Source organism: Mauremys mutica, chromosome 8 (genome assembly GCF_020497125.1).
Source record: "Mauremys mutica isolate MM-2020 ecotype Southern chromosome 8, ASM2049712v1, whole genome shotgun sequence".
Lineage (NCBI taxonomy): Eukaryota > Metazoa > Chordata > Testudines > Geoemydidae > Mauremys > Mauremys mutica.
The window spans coordinates 19649870-19666312 of NC_059079.1; the positions used below are offsets into that span (position 1 = coordinate 19649870).

Genomic DNA, 16443 nt, shown 5'->3' on the forward strand with positions numbered 1-16443 from the left:
TCATTTCTGAGGGTAATTTTACTGGCCAGATGCAGGAAGGAAGCTGCATTAAGCCAGTCTCTAAGTGTAGCATGAAAATAAATATTGTTAATTGATAAATGTTTGAATATCTGGATTGTGGGAAATGCTTTAAAATGAGAGCTTTTTAAAGCACCCACTTTTTTCCCTAAACAAACAAAAAACCTCTAGTGCAATTATCTTTGCCCCTGAAAACACTTTTGATTTGACAGTCTCTAGTTTAGTATGATTATTTTTCAACCTGTTTTATATGGTTAAGCTGCCAAGTGTTTTCTATACATTTTTTAAATAGTTGTAAGGGTGCTGAAGCAGTAGAAAGTTATTTTAGGTTATTAAGAGTAACGTTTGTGGTGCGTTTTAACAAAGTCTGAAACTCTCCTTTGCTTTCTCTCCTCCTCAGAAATGCTTTCTTTCACCATATCATATATGAGGGAGAGAATACACACTCCCATGCTGCAGCGACTTGATGCCAGTGCCACCAGTGTAAGTGGCAGCAAAGCAATTGAAGGTCCCCACACTGAGTTCTCCTTGATGGGGGTGGGGGGAGAAATGGCATGTCTGAGCAATAGCCCAGGTATTTCTTCAACCTGCTGCAGTGCCCAAAGGAGCTATGTCAGTGATAGATTCAAGCTACTCCAACAGCGGATCTGGCCTCCCCCAGTTCTAGTTTCCTCTGTCAGAGCATGACCGGCCTATGGAAGGTTCTGCAGGGCGGTCGCCCGCATCCCACATAGAGACAGCTACACTGCATCAGCGCTAGCTTCTCTTATGCTTTTTAATTTGCTGCTAACCAGATTTTGGGAGGAGGCTCCAAGTTCCACTACAGTTACGCCACATACTGGAGTAACTTTTTAAAAATTATAATTCTCTTCCATGACAGGAATGGTGCTTTGACCAGAGCTGCTGCTGCTGCTCCTATCCTCATTCCGGATGTTGCAGCCAGTTTGGATGGAAATAGATGAACAGCATAATGGATGACACCAACCAGCACCAAGTTCCTTTCCCTGATGACACTGCAGAAACTAGCAGACATGGGAGCGGGGTTGTAGCTCCGGCTCTGCTAAGAACTGAGTGAGCTCGGGCATGCCACTTTACTGATGGGGTTTACTGTACATCAGTAAACCATGAGGTTGGTCCTGCTTTGAACAGGGGGTTGGACTAGATGACCTCCTGAGGTCTCTTCCTAATCTTCCTATGATTCTATGTGTGTGTGAGCGGGGTGGGGAGGGGAAGGTAATAATATTTATCTTGCTCACAAGGGTGTTGAGAAGCAAACCTTCATGAAGTTCTGTGAGAAACACAGAAGAGGCTGGGTAAGTGCAAGCTGTGATTTTATTGACAGGAATGCCGCAATGAGGCTGCCTTCATCCAGCCATTGCCACAAATGTTACTTCAGCCAGTATATTTAGCTACACCTGGAAAATATAGTGGAATGTGCTCACCTCTTGGTCCTGGAAAGAAGTGTGGTGGACAAGTAAATAGCAATTCCCCAACCTGTCATATCTTCTTCCCTAACCCCATCTCCCCAGAGTATGAGTTTTGGGACAGGCTAGGCAAATACTTGAGAAAAGTGCATCAACTTGAGAAACAACAAATGCCATTGTTGTCAGCTCATAAGAATGAAGAGAAGTGACACGGTATAGGCAGAGAGTGCACGTTTTAGAAAAGTGTGGGAATTAATGGAACATATAAATATCTCCACAGAGAATGTGTCACTGTTATCTCACAAAGACCATCTGCTTCTGACAGCCCTAATGCACCATTGACATTCTAGGATCCAGGCACACACAAATCTAGCATGCAAGGAGATGCAAAGCTTGCTGAATTGTCTCAAAATTTGGTAAAAAGCAAAGATTCTTTGCAACAATTCTTTTCCCAACTCTGTTGCCCTGTAATCATAATTTATATCCCAATTCAGCAAAATACTTAAGTATTGACTTCAAGCATGTGAACTGAGGCCCCAGTACATTGTAAGATACTTTGCTGATTTTAGAAAGCATAGCTATTTGGGACAGCACTTAAGCATATGCTTAAGTCTCTTGCTTAACTATTGTCCTGAATAGGGATAGACTCACATTATGTGTCTAAGCACTTTCCTGAGTGGGTGCGTCCAAAACAAGTAGTAGTATTCAAACTATGGTCTTAACAAAGCATTTGACAATCAGTCCAACAACGTCTACCTTAAAGTGTTTTCTGAAAGGCAGCCAAAGTTTGTCTGCATGGGGAAATTTACTGGCATAGTTATACATCTATAGTTATACACCAGACCCTCGCTAAAAGGTGGGATTTGTGATCCATGTATGGTACCACGTTAAAATGAATTGCAATTAAAGTACTTAAATTTTGGATCCATGCCCATGACCCCATTATATGAGATTTCGCACTATATAGACGCGCGTTCTAGCGAGGGTCCGGTGTACTTGTATAACTTATTCCAGAATTATGCCAGTAAATTTCCCTGTGTAGACAAGACCTTCAGTGTGATCCTGAGAAGGGCAGAATTAAAAAGGGGGCTGAAGGTTCTCAGAAGCCTTTTAATAATGGTATTACCACTTCTCACAAAGCAATACAGCAACTACAATAACAATTCTTTAGATAGTAATAGCTGTAATAATTCATAGTAGAAGGCTAAGGAGTTATCATGTAGTTTATATTTGTAATGACATTTTAATAGTCACAACCTTAACAAAAAACAGTTTCATAAAAGTGACCTGTCATAAGAATTGTGTGTATGTGTGCACGTGTGTGTGTGTGTGTGTGAGAGAGAGAGAGAGAGAGACTGGCTGTCTATATCCAGCCTGGGTCAAATATCAAGCTTTATAATTATTTGCAGTGTTGTTATAGCCTTGTTGGTCCCAGGATATTATAGACACAAAGTGGGGGAGCTAATATCTTGTACCAACTTTTGTTGGCAAAAGAGAAGCTTTCAAGCAGGGGCGGCTCTAGCCATTTCGCCGCCCCAAGCACAGCGGCACGCCACGGGGGGCGCTCTGCCGGTCACTGGTCCCGCAGCTCTGGTGGACCTCCCGCAGACGTGCCTGCGGAGGGTCTGCCGGTCCCGCGGCTCCGGTGGACCTCCCGCAGACGTGCCTACGGAGGGTCCGCTGGTCCTGCGGCTCCACCGAAGCTGCGGGACTGGCGGACCCTCCACCAGAGCTGCTTGCCGCCCTCCTGGCGACCGGCAGAGCACCCCCCCGAGGCATGCTGCCCCAAGCACGTGCTTGGCGTGCTGGGGCCTGGAGCCGCCCCTGCTTTCAAGCCACACAAAGCTCTTCTTCAGGTCTAGTAAGCTTTATAATTGGGTTTGTATATCCCCAATGTTTTTATGAGACTGTCACCAAGCAAGGCTTCTCTCCAGCTCCAAAATATACACTACCAGTCAGTCTCTTTCAAGGCGGCTTATTTTCTTAATGGAAGCAAGTAAACAAACAGCAAAACTGTATTTTAATTCAGTCCTTACTTTCAGGTTTCAGTTCCACCCCTCTTCAGGGCCTTGCCAGCTTCGCAGGTCTGCTCCCTCTCTGGGGCAGTAGCCTCAGGGCTGTTTACCTGAGCACCTAGCCTCCTTGCTCTAGAGGGCCCACAACAGTGTCAGGTTGGGTCAACCTGTCTCAGTCAAACCCCATTTCTTCCTCCCCTCCAGAAGCTCTTTATAGGCCCAGCTCCCTTGAATTGGCTGGATTGGACTCACCTGCTCTGATACAGGCTAGCTAGGCCTAGGCTAGTCACAGAGACCAGCTACCCTGAGGCAGATAGTTTGGCAGTAGATTACGTCTCTGGTACATATTCTCACTACTGAAAAATCAGCTTGTAATAGGACTGTTAAAATGATATAGATTCAAGACTCTCCTGATGCAGGAGAATGTCCCTGCTGTTATGATTGAAACAGCACATATACATTTAAACAGGGAAGCTTTGGATGCTGGTATTACTGCTGTTCTGTATAGGGTCTTATACCATCCTCATCACTGCAAGATTGAAGCACCTTCTGGCCATGCATCTGTCACATGTGATCCTGCCTCTATTGAAGTCAATAGGAGTTTTGCCCTTGACTTCAGAGGGTGCAGGATGGATTGAGCCCTTTCACCATAAATAGTACTTATTCCTTGTACACTGCGAACTCCTGGTTTAGGTATCATTGCTATTTCAGAAGCAGGAAAAATAGTGCAGTGATAACATGTTCCAGAACTGTAAATGTGAATAGATAACTCCACTCTTGGATATGCACTGACGTCTCCACAAGTCAGAGGGCGTTGTGTTTATGGAGACATTTTTAGGCTGTATGACTATTTTTCCTCAAAGTTTACATGTAAAATGTCATATCAGGATTTCGCAGACTGGAATACAGCAGGTTCAGATGGAATTTAAATGTGGTCCCTGGCAACATTACCGCCACACGCTCCATCGTGTAAGCACCGTGTAACTGTTCAGAAATGCTGAAGAAAGAGATCAAAGTTCTGGATGTAAAGGAAGGTTATTTACAAACACAACCAGTACTGGTTCTTCCAAGATCAAATGTAAGTCTGACCATTTAGGGTCGTAGTTTTGCAGCACGCACTCCCTGTTGTCCCATACCGGACCGGTACAGATTTAACAAATAACGAATTTGGCGGGTAGCTTTCAGGGTTTAGTAAGCACTCTGGAGACAGACAGGATGGCGAGAGAAGATTCAGCACATTTATTAACCGCATGAGTGCTCAGTGCCGACTAAGTCTGCTCAGATTTCTGGGAGACATCTAGGGAGACATCCTCATACCTGCTCCAGCCACTTTATGCTGCGTAAAAGGGCCTAAAGGGGACCTACTAGTTCCAGTTCTGGCTGGGAATGAAGGCAAAGACAAATGAAATGCAGCCTTCCAAGGAACCCTTATAAGCCCTGTAGGGGGTGTGTCAGGACCAGGAGAGACATAACAGACAGTGCTTCCCAGATTCCAGGCAGTGCTGCAGTCCACAGAGCAGCCCATGGGCCTGTCTAAATTATGCTGGACGCTGCGTCAGAGCAGGCAAGGATCAGAATTTTGCAAAAGAGGACGTAGCCTGGACTGTGAATTCTATACTGTGCCTCTGGCTAGGTGCAGCACAAACCTGACCTGTACTTTGCATTGAGGCTGCACAGAGAATTAACACAGCATTATAGCCACACACACATTAATATCATGATATCTATCCTTACATTTAATATACTGCCTCTTGTGTTAGCGTCTAACTACAAGTTGTTCAAATGCGAGACTTTGCTTTAAAGAGGGGAAATATATTGCAAGCTATGTTGAATTCCATTTTTTTTCCAGTAATAGAGCCCTTACAAACCAGAATGAAATAACTTGCCAATTATCAACAATAGAGTATCTCAGCCCAGATGCTCCACAAATGCACAAAGAAAAAAATAGTGGGCTTTGTCATGGGACCACAAGATTACAGCTGTTAATTACTATTTTCCCCCAAACTCATGAAGACACTTCAATTCATATTAGGCTGTCCATTCATGAATTTGGGACCTTAAACTAATATCAACATGTCACTTTTTGGTTGTATCTGTATTATATGCTAGTAATGGACACAACATGATTTAGCCTCATTCTCATTAAAATAGCTTTACTGATTTGCAGACAGTGGATCAAGGCTGCATATGCAGAAGGATACTACAAAGAGCCAGGGGCACAATTACAAACACTTGTCAGAGACAGAAAAAAAGGGGAGGGATGGCATATAAATTGACTGGGACTCTTGTTCAAGTTCAGAAAAAATAAAAATAAAAAAAAATTCAGAGATCAGGATGTTCCCGTAAACAGAAAACGTTTATCCAAGAATAACTGGTCATGGGCTTCAACTAAAGCCAGGACAATTTAGAATAGACAGAAGAAAAATCTTTATAGCTATATATATATATATATATATATATTAAATAAAGCAGCATCACTGGGAATATGCAAAGCTGGATTTGCAGTTCAAAACGGTAGGTTGGGTTGACAAAATAACCGGCCTCACTGCAGCCAATAATATACCTGTGCTTGGAGTTACCTGATCTTCTCTATAAGAACTCAGGCCATCTCTCTTTAGGGTGATGAAAGGGACAGGCCACTGGCCTAGGAGTCAGACAGACTGAAATCTGTTACCTCAGAGACCGTGATAATGTGGCCCATATCACACATATGAGGCAGATTTAAGCAAGTCACTTCACCTCTATGCTTCAATTTCCCCAGCAGTTCCACAGAGATTGTAAAGCTTGTTCACGTTCGTGATGTGCTTTGAAATCTATGGCTGAAGAATGCTATATACAGTGCAAAGCATTATTTCAGTTGTTGGTGCTCAGCTATGCAATAAGAGGCAAGTTAGCAGACAATTTCTGTTAATAACTATGCTACATAAGTGCTTGATCTTCTGGGGTTATGAGCTCTCTCCTCTCCAGCTGTAGTCAAGATACTGAGGATGCTTCCCACTGTACAGGATTGGGCCCCTAGGCACAACACAGCAAGAAAGACATAGGGAATTAATCAAGTTACGGGGTGCAATGGAAATGAGTATTGTTGGCAAGAAAAAAGCCCAGCAAACAAACTAATTACATGCAGGAATAACTTTAATAAGTCACATAGCTGTAAAATATCAGTAGCTGCATAACAATACATAAATTTAATTTTTATTATGAAACAACAAGCATGTCTTTGGTAAGCCAGTCAGTCTCTCCCCAAATTTCTACATATCTGAAAAATTGTGTGTTTGTTCCTTCGTAATAAGACACCCTAACTTTGTGAAAGATTTGCTGCGGTCACTACATTTCTGAAAACATTTTTCCTTGAAGTATATACACACTGTAAGCAAAACAGGATTTTTGTTTCAGGCTAATACATAATCTGAGAATATTTAAAAACTAATATATACTCAGGGATAACAAAGATGATTTCTGCCTCTATTAATACATTCCGGTATTTTGATCTTGTTTGTAAACTTTTTTGTTCAAAATCTGGACTATTGTGTAATGGCTAACACTGGACATTCCATTTGCTTAAAAAGACACATTCAAAAAAACAAAACAGAAAAACAAAAAAAGTGGTGTCTTCCAGGTCAATGATTAAAATGACCCAATTGAGTTATCAGAGAGAAACTATAGGCTTCAAACCCTATTTATTCTTCTTGGATTTCTAGGGAATGCCTATGAGCAGACTGTTTCCACTTTACATGAGAATATTCTGAGAGAAAGTCCATGCTCTTATAACATCATGCAGTGATCCGGCTCCAGCCATTCAAGGTATACTCACATAACAGAACACTTGCCTTTCAGTTTATCCTTCTTTTTCTGCTGCTTGGATTTCTTCCCATCCACCTGGAGACTGACAGTTCTTCTCTTCTCCAGATTCAAGAGTTCTTGGAAGAGCTCCTGTACATTGTAGTTCATTTTAGCCGATGTCTCCATGAAGGAACACTTCCACTTGCTAGCTAAGGCTTCCCCTTCACTGGCATCCAGTTCCCTCTGGGTCTCATCACTCTTGTTACCAACCAACATTATTGGAATCTTTTGGATATCCCCTTTGATCTGACAAATCTGATCATAGATTGGCTGAAGTTCTTCCATGGACTGCCTGCTGGTGACCGAGTACACCAAGATGAAAGCATGACCTTTGGAGATAGACAACCTCTGCATAGCAGGGAACTGATGGCTGCCAGTGGTATCTGTAATCTGAAGGGTGCAGATGTTCTTATCACAGCTGATCACCTGTCTGTAAGTGTCCTCAATGGTAGGGATGTAGGTTTCCCTGAAAGTTCCCCTTACAAAGCGAAGGACCAAGGAGCTTTTACCAACCCCTGCAGCGCCAAACACAACCACCCTGTAATCATTGCTTTGTTCTGGCATGTTTGCTCCGATGTGACCCAAGAAGTGAGGAAGGTCTGAATTGCAAATGCCCGGGTTTCTTGAGTTTACATGCCCTTATGCAGAGACGACCTGCAGAGAGGAAAAACAAAGGGAAAAAGAAAAAAAACAACAACTCATCATTCACAGTACACAAGAGGTTTTGCTATGCCGATAAATACACCCCCTCCTCTCATCCTTCATCTCTCTGCTGTATTACAAAGCCAAGTCAAATCCCCATGGCACACGCCCCATACACAGCATCATATTAAAAGTGAAAACTGTAATTCACCTGTGGCCACCAGCTCCAATATCCGGAGAAACGAGATAAAAATCACCCATCAGAGCTAAGATCAGGCAGCTTCTCTCATTAAAGTTCTTCTGTGCCCAAGCAACAGAGCCCCGCAGCACTTAGCTCCCCTGCAGCTGGTGCAGAGGCTCTGCTCCTGCTGCCTACACCAATCCCAGCGACAGGCTCCCTCACTTCCCACCTTTTGTCCGATGCTAATCCGGGATGTATGTTTGTTTTTCTCTCTCTAGTTTTTGTGCACTCTCCCACGCTGGCTCTCTCGCAGAGCAACAGGCAGCAAAACCTGGCCATCACTAAAGCGGCATCACCTCTAATGATGGATCTAAGCTAATGCAATATTTCAGCTGTTGGTACAATCAGTGAGGCATGCAGGCATGAGAATCACGCACTCGGGTCATCTATAACCAGGAGTGGCTGCATCATCAGTCCCCTTCAGAAAAAAGGGGTAAGGTGGATCTTCCTGGATCCTGCTGATTTTTGCATCCAAGCCCCCCTCAACTGGACCAGCAAAATAAAAAAATCTGCCCCAGAAAGCCTGAACCCCCACACATCCTGGCACAACAGACTCCCAAAGCCCAGATCCAGTACCTGGACTCTGCTAGGTCCAGCCACATTTTGGCTCCTACCTTCAAATTCTACTGCATAAATAGAGAACAAGGATAGAGATACTTCTTACACCAGAAAGAAAGTCCAGATACACCACAGAGCAACAGCAGGACAGCTACCCAGAGCTGGCACTTGGTTCCTGTTAGATCTAGCCAATGTTTGCCCCCGACCATGAAAATTCCACTGGTCAAGTATATCAGCAGAACTTGTGTGTGAGTTTTATTCTGATGGAATCATTTAAAGCTACAGAGGTGAATTGTGGTATTAAAAGGAAAAAAATACAGCCTTCACCCCACCCAATACCCAGTCAAGCCACCAAGCCTTGATATTTTCCAGTTTAGGCTCTGGTGCTTTGATTTTGCTGCTGATAAAGAAATAATACCCTGTTTAGTTAGGGGGCGGAGCTGGGTGGAGATGCAGCTTGCATGGCTGATCATTTATGGGACATCACAGACTGGAGGACGTTTCCAGCACTCTATTTATTTAGAATACATAGATCTAATTTTGTTGCTATTTCAATGGTATGTTTACAGAGTTCTACAGAGTTGTGAAATGTGCATTTTCACCACCATTTTGGCAATGCTGTTGCACTAGGATAGGTAAGGATCCAGATTATGCTGGTGATGTAGGGGAAGGTGCATATATATAGTAAGTGTAAGTAGAAGGATTGGGGAGCATGCAGCCAAAAATTATCCAGATTCACAAAGACACTGGTGCCAAATTAGAGAATTGCAGTTTTCTTGACGGAGGCTATCTTGGGAGGAATAGTAAGAGCTACACCCGCTCTCTGTTTTGATGGTACAATTTCTGGGTTTGTAGCCAAAAGTTGGCAGGATCCCTGGATCCAAGTTTTTGCATCAAGGTCTGGATTTCTTAAAGGTACAGAAGAAGCAGTGATATGTTCTCTACTTACATGGTAGATTTTGAGGGACTGCGGCTCAAAATTGGCAGCATCCAGGTGGGTTTTGCAGAGCAGTTGCACCAGGATGTGTCCTGGTCTGGGTATTTTGGTGGCAGGAAAGTAGCTATTTTGGTAATACATTTGGGGGTGTAGCAGAAATATCCAGGGCCGCCTGGTGGCCGGGGGGGCAGGGAAGTGGGGCAATGTTCCCCAGGCCCTGGGCCCCATAGGGGCTCCCACAAGAATAGAGTATTCTATAGTATTGCAACTTTTTTTTAATGGAAGGGGCCCCCGAAATTGCTTTTCCCCAGGCCCCCTGAATCCTCTGGGCGGCCTCGCCAATATCAGCAAGACCTCGCCAGCTCCATCTTTCACACACTTATCTGCCACATTCAAGCCCCAAACATGCACCACTCTCACCCCTTCCACTCCCCAACTGCAGAGCAGACACAACAAGTGCTCCCAGCTCCAGACAAGCAGCTTCCTCCCAGGCACGTCACCTTGGTACTGTTCAACAATCAAGCTCCATATGCAGGAGAAAGTGGTAGCCCCAGGCCCTCCCAAAGCCAGGAGGAAGCAAGCAACAGCACCACTGCTGGTTTTTTGATGAGTAATAAGATTATTGCAGCGCAGCTGAAGACAGCACAGGGCTTTAGCAACAGCCAATGAAAGCAGCCCCCTTTCCTCATCCAAGCTTCAGCACAGAATAAATATGTATATGAATCTTTACCTCATTCTTGTGCTCTTCCAAAAAGCCGGCTAGCGCAGGGGCAGCCCACACCCACAGGCAGCCTGGTGTGGAGCTGGCACTCAATGGAAATACAAATTCCACTGTTGTACTTGTACCCGATGGAGAGCAGAGGCTGGGAAGCACCACTGCACCGAGGGAGAGGGCAGGCGTGGCTCCCCCTGTGCAGCAGCCCTAAAGCCAGCCTCCAAATCTGCCCTTGCTGGCAGCCCTGCTCCGCCCTGGCAGCTGGGCCGCTCTGGCACACCTGCCCCAGCAGCTGCCTAGCTGTATTTCCAAGGTGATGGAGCTGCACAGATTCACCCCTGCTTGCAGTCACCCTGTATTTCATTCAGTTTTTCCAGGAGTGGAACATCCCATTCATGCAGCTGGAGTGGAATAATAATAGTTAAAGGAGCCAAGTCTTCCACTGGAGGGTTATCATTTTGTCTGGGGGAAAACAGCCTGGGTTTATTAGAGCACTCTTCCAAAGCCAAACACAGTGCTTAGTGCTAGAAGCAGCAGCTCTGTATAATGCAGATGCTAGCAGGGCTTTCCTCTGAGGTAGACTGTTGTCTTTAATGTCAAAACACCTGACTTGAGTCTAGCAAAGTGTTTCTCAGCCAGATTCAAAACCAATATTGTTATTCATTTCTTATTTGCGCCCAAGTACTTCTCCCAGTGGTGGCTAGATCTTTTCCAAATTCTTTTCACACCTTTTACCATCCCGTGGGTGAAAAATCAGTGTACTCCTAAGTAAAAAATCATTTTAAAAAATGAAGCCAACACTGGAATTGTAGGTACAAATACTACACTGCTACGTGTGAGTGCTTCTATCAGAGGGACCAGCCCCCCCCACCCCACCGAACTGAAATCACCTGCTGTTAAGACTGGAGATGCTCTCCTCCTTTCAGAGCATCACAATGTTCAGGCAGAAACTCCCTGACATTCTGCACAGATATCTTGTTCAGGACAAACAGTCCAAGACACTCTCTAGTAGATCAGCAGTTCAAGGAAGCTATGCTGCCTTATTAGAGGAGCTCAGGTGTTCTGTCTCCTTATAGTCCCAGCCTCATTGCCTGAGACAGGGCAATTTAACCTTCTGTTATCTAGGGAGGACCAGTTTCCCAACCCATCACATGCAGCTGTGCTGATCTTCATTATAAAAAGGCTTTTCCAAGCACTTCTTTATACTAACAAACAACAGTGGGAGAAGATTTTCCTATATTTAGTTGTGCAATGTGGTACTGCTTCTTCCTGCTTACATCCTGACCTATGGTTATTTATTTGTATTTTAAAAGCAGACAAATTAATTGCATGTCTTCTTCTTGGCTATTTGCTAAAATCTCTGAGCATGTATTGTATAGGGCTGGTGTACATTTGCTTTAGCTAAAAATAGGATTCCTATATTAGCAGCTATTGTATTGTCCCCACTGAATGGAGGTTGTTTCCATAGAACTATTCCAATTCAATATAGTCTTTTCCCCTCATACGTGTAAGAGAAAGGAAATTCCTAATTTTGTTTCAGGATAAATTTTCATTTGGAGTTTTACTTATTTCGATTAGCAAAAGGACCTATCAAAGTGCTAGGTCACAGGTGCCTTGTTATAAGTTCTAAAAAACCAAGACTACACTTTTTCATTGTTAGTGGAGCCATTTCCTGTCGCAACAATGGAAACTACATCTGCGTAGCTGAGTGTCTGTGCCCCCTGTGACAGTTTGAAGGATATGTCTGTGGCCAATTATAAATTCCTCTCTTTTATAACTGACATGTAACATTTGCTTTTAACGACTCTCTGCCAGCAATCCCACCTGGGGCTGCAGCATGGAAAATCCCATGGGAAAGACAGGAATAAAGAAGAGGTGTCATTTATTTAAAAAGTGACATGCTCTCTAGCAAGGGCAGCCATTTCATTACCAGAACCAGAAGAGTCAACAGGAGAAGTGGAGGCAGGAGGGACCTGGCCTCCCTGAAGGACCTGGACCAAACCCCAAGATTCACAAAACGGGGACACAAGATTTCCAAGACTAAGTAGGGATTGTGTTCAGGAGACTGTTGTTTTGCCTAAGTCTAACTCTCTGGTGGTGTCTAAGAATAAAGCATGAGTGTGTTTAAGAAGTTCCTTTGCAAGGCCTGTGTTCCTCGCTTTAATGGTCATGTGGTTTCCAAAGAGTTAGACTATACACCGGAGTGTACTCGAGGGTGGATTGCTGAAGGGAGCATGTATAAACTATTGGGGGGACTCAGAAGGGCTGAGACACTAGTTCAAGAGTAGCTGGCTGTGTGGCAGGGGCCTACTACCAAGACATGAGGCCTAGAGAGTGGGTGGAGTAACCCAGAGCTAGGAGCAGCAATCACCCACTATCCAGGCCCAGGGAGTTTAGGAGGACATGGTTCCAATGGTTTCCATCCTTGTGTGATTAACATTACTAGACTCAGACTTGGGCTGCTTCAGTGCCTGCTGCCACCTATTCCAGTGTGTATGCATATATCTAACCCACAATGGAGCTTGGATGTTCTGAAACTGGCAGGCTGCAGTTTGTTTTTGGAGGGGTTTCCCGGTGGATTAAAGCAGACTGAAGGGAACGTAGGTGATGGCAGTGCAGTGGATACTGCTGAAGCCCATCATTAATACTGGTCTCTTATTTAGCAGCTTTTCATTCACACGTCTCAAAGCACTTCATAAAGGAAAGCAAGGCCCATAATGCCTTTTACAGCTGGAGAAATTGAGGCACCAGGAGGGGAAGTGACTTGCCTAAAGTCCCACAGCAGATAAGTGGCAGAGCCGGGAATGGAACCCAAGTCTCCTGAGTCTTGGGCCACGGGAGAATGAAGACTCTTCATTAGGAGAGCCTAGAATAGGGTGACCAGACAGCAAATGTGAAAAATCAGGATAGGGGTTGGGGGGGGGCCAGAAATAGGAGCCTATATAAGAAAAAGACCCCAAAATCAGGACATCTGGTCACCCTAGCCTAGTCCATCACAACAGTCTGAGCACATTACTGTTATGAACGCCACAGTTGGGATCTGCTACCATAGAGACAATACATATGCAGCATATACATGGAACTGATTGACTATAATGTCTCCCAATCTGACCCTTGAACCATCAATGGAAAGTTTTTCTTAACAAATATCATAACCAGGTATTTATAGGATAGAGTCTGAAGAGTCACTTTAGAGATCCAACAGTGTGTTTCCAAAAGTCTACAAGGACATTATCATCATGCTCTATAAACAAGTGTTCATAGCCTGACTTTCCATTTCTCACCTCCCCCAAACTTCTCAAATAGCCCTTACTTCTCTCGGATACCAAACCAGTAGGCATCTGGATTTTTTCCACTTTAAAATATATATATGTATATATGACACTCCTCTGTCTGCACCTCCAAGCACATCTTGTCTATGTCTATCTTCAATCGTCGGCTCTCCAAGGAAGGGACTGTCTTAACATGTGTCTCATACATAGCGGAGCCCATTGATGGTTCTTAACAAATAACGGCTCCTCTATCAGCATATGATGTCAAATAACCTGTGGTTTAAAAAAGGCTAGTTATTACTTTACACTCTAGTCTTATAAACGAGACATTACATTCACATACGCTGAAGTGTGACTAACAGCTGATACAAGTACACCTCTTGATGACTTGGGGAGAAGGAAACATCCTTTGGTTTACCTGATACAGCTGCTCCTTGCAGGTCACAAGCCTCCTAGTTGCAGAAAATGTTGGATATACTCACAAGTCCCTCCACCAGCTACAGGACTCTGCTAGTTAGTTAAGTCTGCAGAATGAGTTCATGATCCCTGCTCCAGCACCTATAAACTAGTGGTGTAGAGTAGGGTGGGCTGACCTTTTAAAGGCATGCAGAGCCAGGGGGCAGTAAATGCTGGCCTAAGGAAAGGCCCAGCAGGCACACATTGGGAATCAGTGGGTCCAGCTAAGCAGCAGCAAATGATTGGCTTGTATTCCCAGCTGGAAGATATAGGTGAGAACCTAGCCCCATAAAAGAGAAATACCTTTGTAAGTGTTGGAATGTTGTAAGCAGGTCCTGGAACTCCCTTGAGGTTAAGGAGGGCTGTGAGCCATGAGCTAGTGAGGTGTAGAGGACCCAGCAGTATCATTCCAGGTCAGGATGCTCACTTTTTGGGGAGGGAGACTTTTATGTAGCAGAAGAATAAAAAACCTATATTGAGTTGGGTGTGGCTAACTATTGTGTCCCCCACAGACCCACCAGCCTATGGGTGCCATCCATAGCAGCATAAAGCCCCAGTTCTAGGGAGGGGGGAATTCCCCCAGTGCAAGACCTGCTAATTATAAGTGAAAGGCTATTCTCTGAGGACCATCTTTCAAGCTCTGACATGAGGGGTGCTGTAATAATTGGGCCTATACGTTTACCTTAATTGTGAGCTCAATTATGAAAAGGAAGTGAAGTTCATAAAATGCCAAAATAACCTATCACCATCTCTTTTGATAGGGAAAAACTGTAAAAAGAAAACAAAAAGGACTATTGATATAAGGGCCAGTTCACCTTGAGTGGTCCCTTGAAGTATGTATAACTACTTATGCTAAACAATTTTTTCCACCTTGTATTGTACTCTGAGTCACAGCTCATTTCCCAGACCTGAAAGCTGAGTAGCTCAAAAGCTTGTTTCTCTCCTGAAGAGAAGTTGGTCCAAAAAAAGATATTTTCACCCACTGTGTCTCTAATATCCGGGGAGCAACATGCTGTAACGATGCGGTTCTGGCGGGACCCAACTGAGAGTGCCAATTCAGGACAAATTGCTTAAACAGGGCAGTTATGGCCCAAGGCTGGGGTTTTTCCACCTCTAAGGCAAACCAAACCAGCCAGACAGAGGACTTTGGTCTCACCCCACTGGCTGATCACAAGTCACACAAGCAATTCCCTTAGACACTCCAGTTTCCCAGTATCACTACCAGTTCCACTCGTCATGGGGATGAATGGTTATGAAAACCAAACACCCCAATAAAAGAAAACAGTTCTCTCCATCCCAAAGAATCGAGCCCCAGACCCAGGTCAATATACAAATCAGATCTTACCCACAAATCATGCTGTTGCTAATCTTTTAGAATCTAAAATCTAAAGGTTTATTCATAAAAGGAAAAAGATAGAGATGAGAGCTAGAATTGGTTAAATTGAATCAATTACATACAGTAATAGCAAAAGTTCTTAGTTCAGGCTTGTAGCAGTGATGGAGTAAACTGCAGGTTCAAATCAAGTCTCTGGAGTACATCCCCCGCTGGGATAGGTCATTCAGTCCCTTGTGTAGAGCTTCCATTTGTAGCAAAGTCCCTCCAGAGATAAGATGCAGGATTGAAGACAAGATGGAGATGAGGCATCAGTCTTTTATAGTCTTTTCCAGGTGTCAGACTACCTCTTTGTCCTTACTGTGGAAAATTACAGCAAAATGGAGTCCGGAGTCACATGGCAAGTTCCTGCATACTTTGCTGAGTTATAAGGCGTATCTGCCTTCTCTCAATGGGTCAATTGTGTAGCTGATGGTCCTTAATGGGCCATCAAGCAGGCTAGGCAGAGCTAACACCAACCTGTCTGGGATGTTACCCAGAAACATAGCATAAGTTTGAAATACAGACAGTATATAACCAATATTCATAACTTCAACTACAAAAATGACACATGCATACTGTGACAGACCCACACCACTGGGGTACAGGAGTCTGGTAAAGGGCAAATATACTGGTCACTGGATGAGGAGTTTTCTGCTCCCTGAGTGACCAGAGCAGGGGCTGTACTAGAGTAATCAGGAACCTGCTAGAACCAATTAAGGCAGACAGGCTAATTAGAACACCTGCAGCCAATCAAGGCAGGCTAATCAGGGCACCTGGGTTTAAAAAGGAGCTCACTCCAGTCAGGCAGAGGGGAGCTAGAGGAAGCACTACCATCATGGAGCACAAGTGTTATCAGACAGCAGGAGGAAGGTCTGGTGGTGAGGATAAAGAAGGTGTTTGGAGGAGGCCATGGGGAAGTAGCCCAGGGAGTTGTAGCTGTCATGTAG

At 44.3% G+C, this 16443-nt stretch overlaps 1 protein-coding gene across 13 annotated transcripts; it reads right to left on the reverse strand.

The window, feature by feature from the left end:
* Nucleotides 1-6621: 6621 nt before the first annotated feature.
* On the reverse strand, nucleotides 6622-15722 carry DIRAS3 (DIRAS family GTPase 3). Of its 13 annotated transcripts, none has more exons than XM_045026422.1 (3): nucleotides 14084-14265; nucleotides 10730-10855; nucleotides 6622-7954 (listed from the first exon to the last, which is right to left on the reverse strand). In XM_045026422.1, the coding sequence occupies exon 3, from the start codon at nucleotides 7862-7864 to the stop codon at nucleotides 7268-7270; it is 597 nt and encodes a 198-aa protein (XP_044882357.1). In that variant the 5' UTR covers nucleotides 7865-7954; nucleotides 10730-10855; nucleotides 14084-14265; the 3' UTR covers nucleotides 6622-7267. The 13 variants fall into 13 exon arrangements, with proteins under 13 accessions (XP_044882357.1, XP_044882355.1, XP_044882363.1 ...); XM_045026420.1 differs by lacking the exon at nucleotides 14084-14265 and adding an exon at nucleotides 11284-11467; XM_045026428.1 differs by lacking the exons at nucleotides 10730-10855; nucleotides 14084-14265 and adding an exon at nucleotides 15580-15602.
* Nucleotides 15723-16443: the final 721 nt, after the last annotated feature.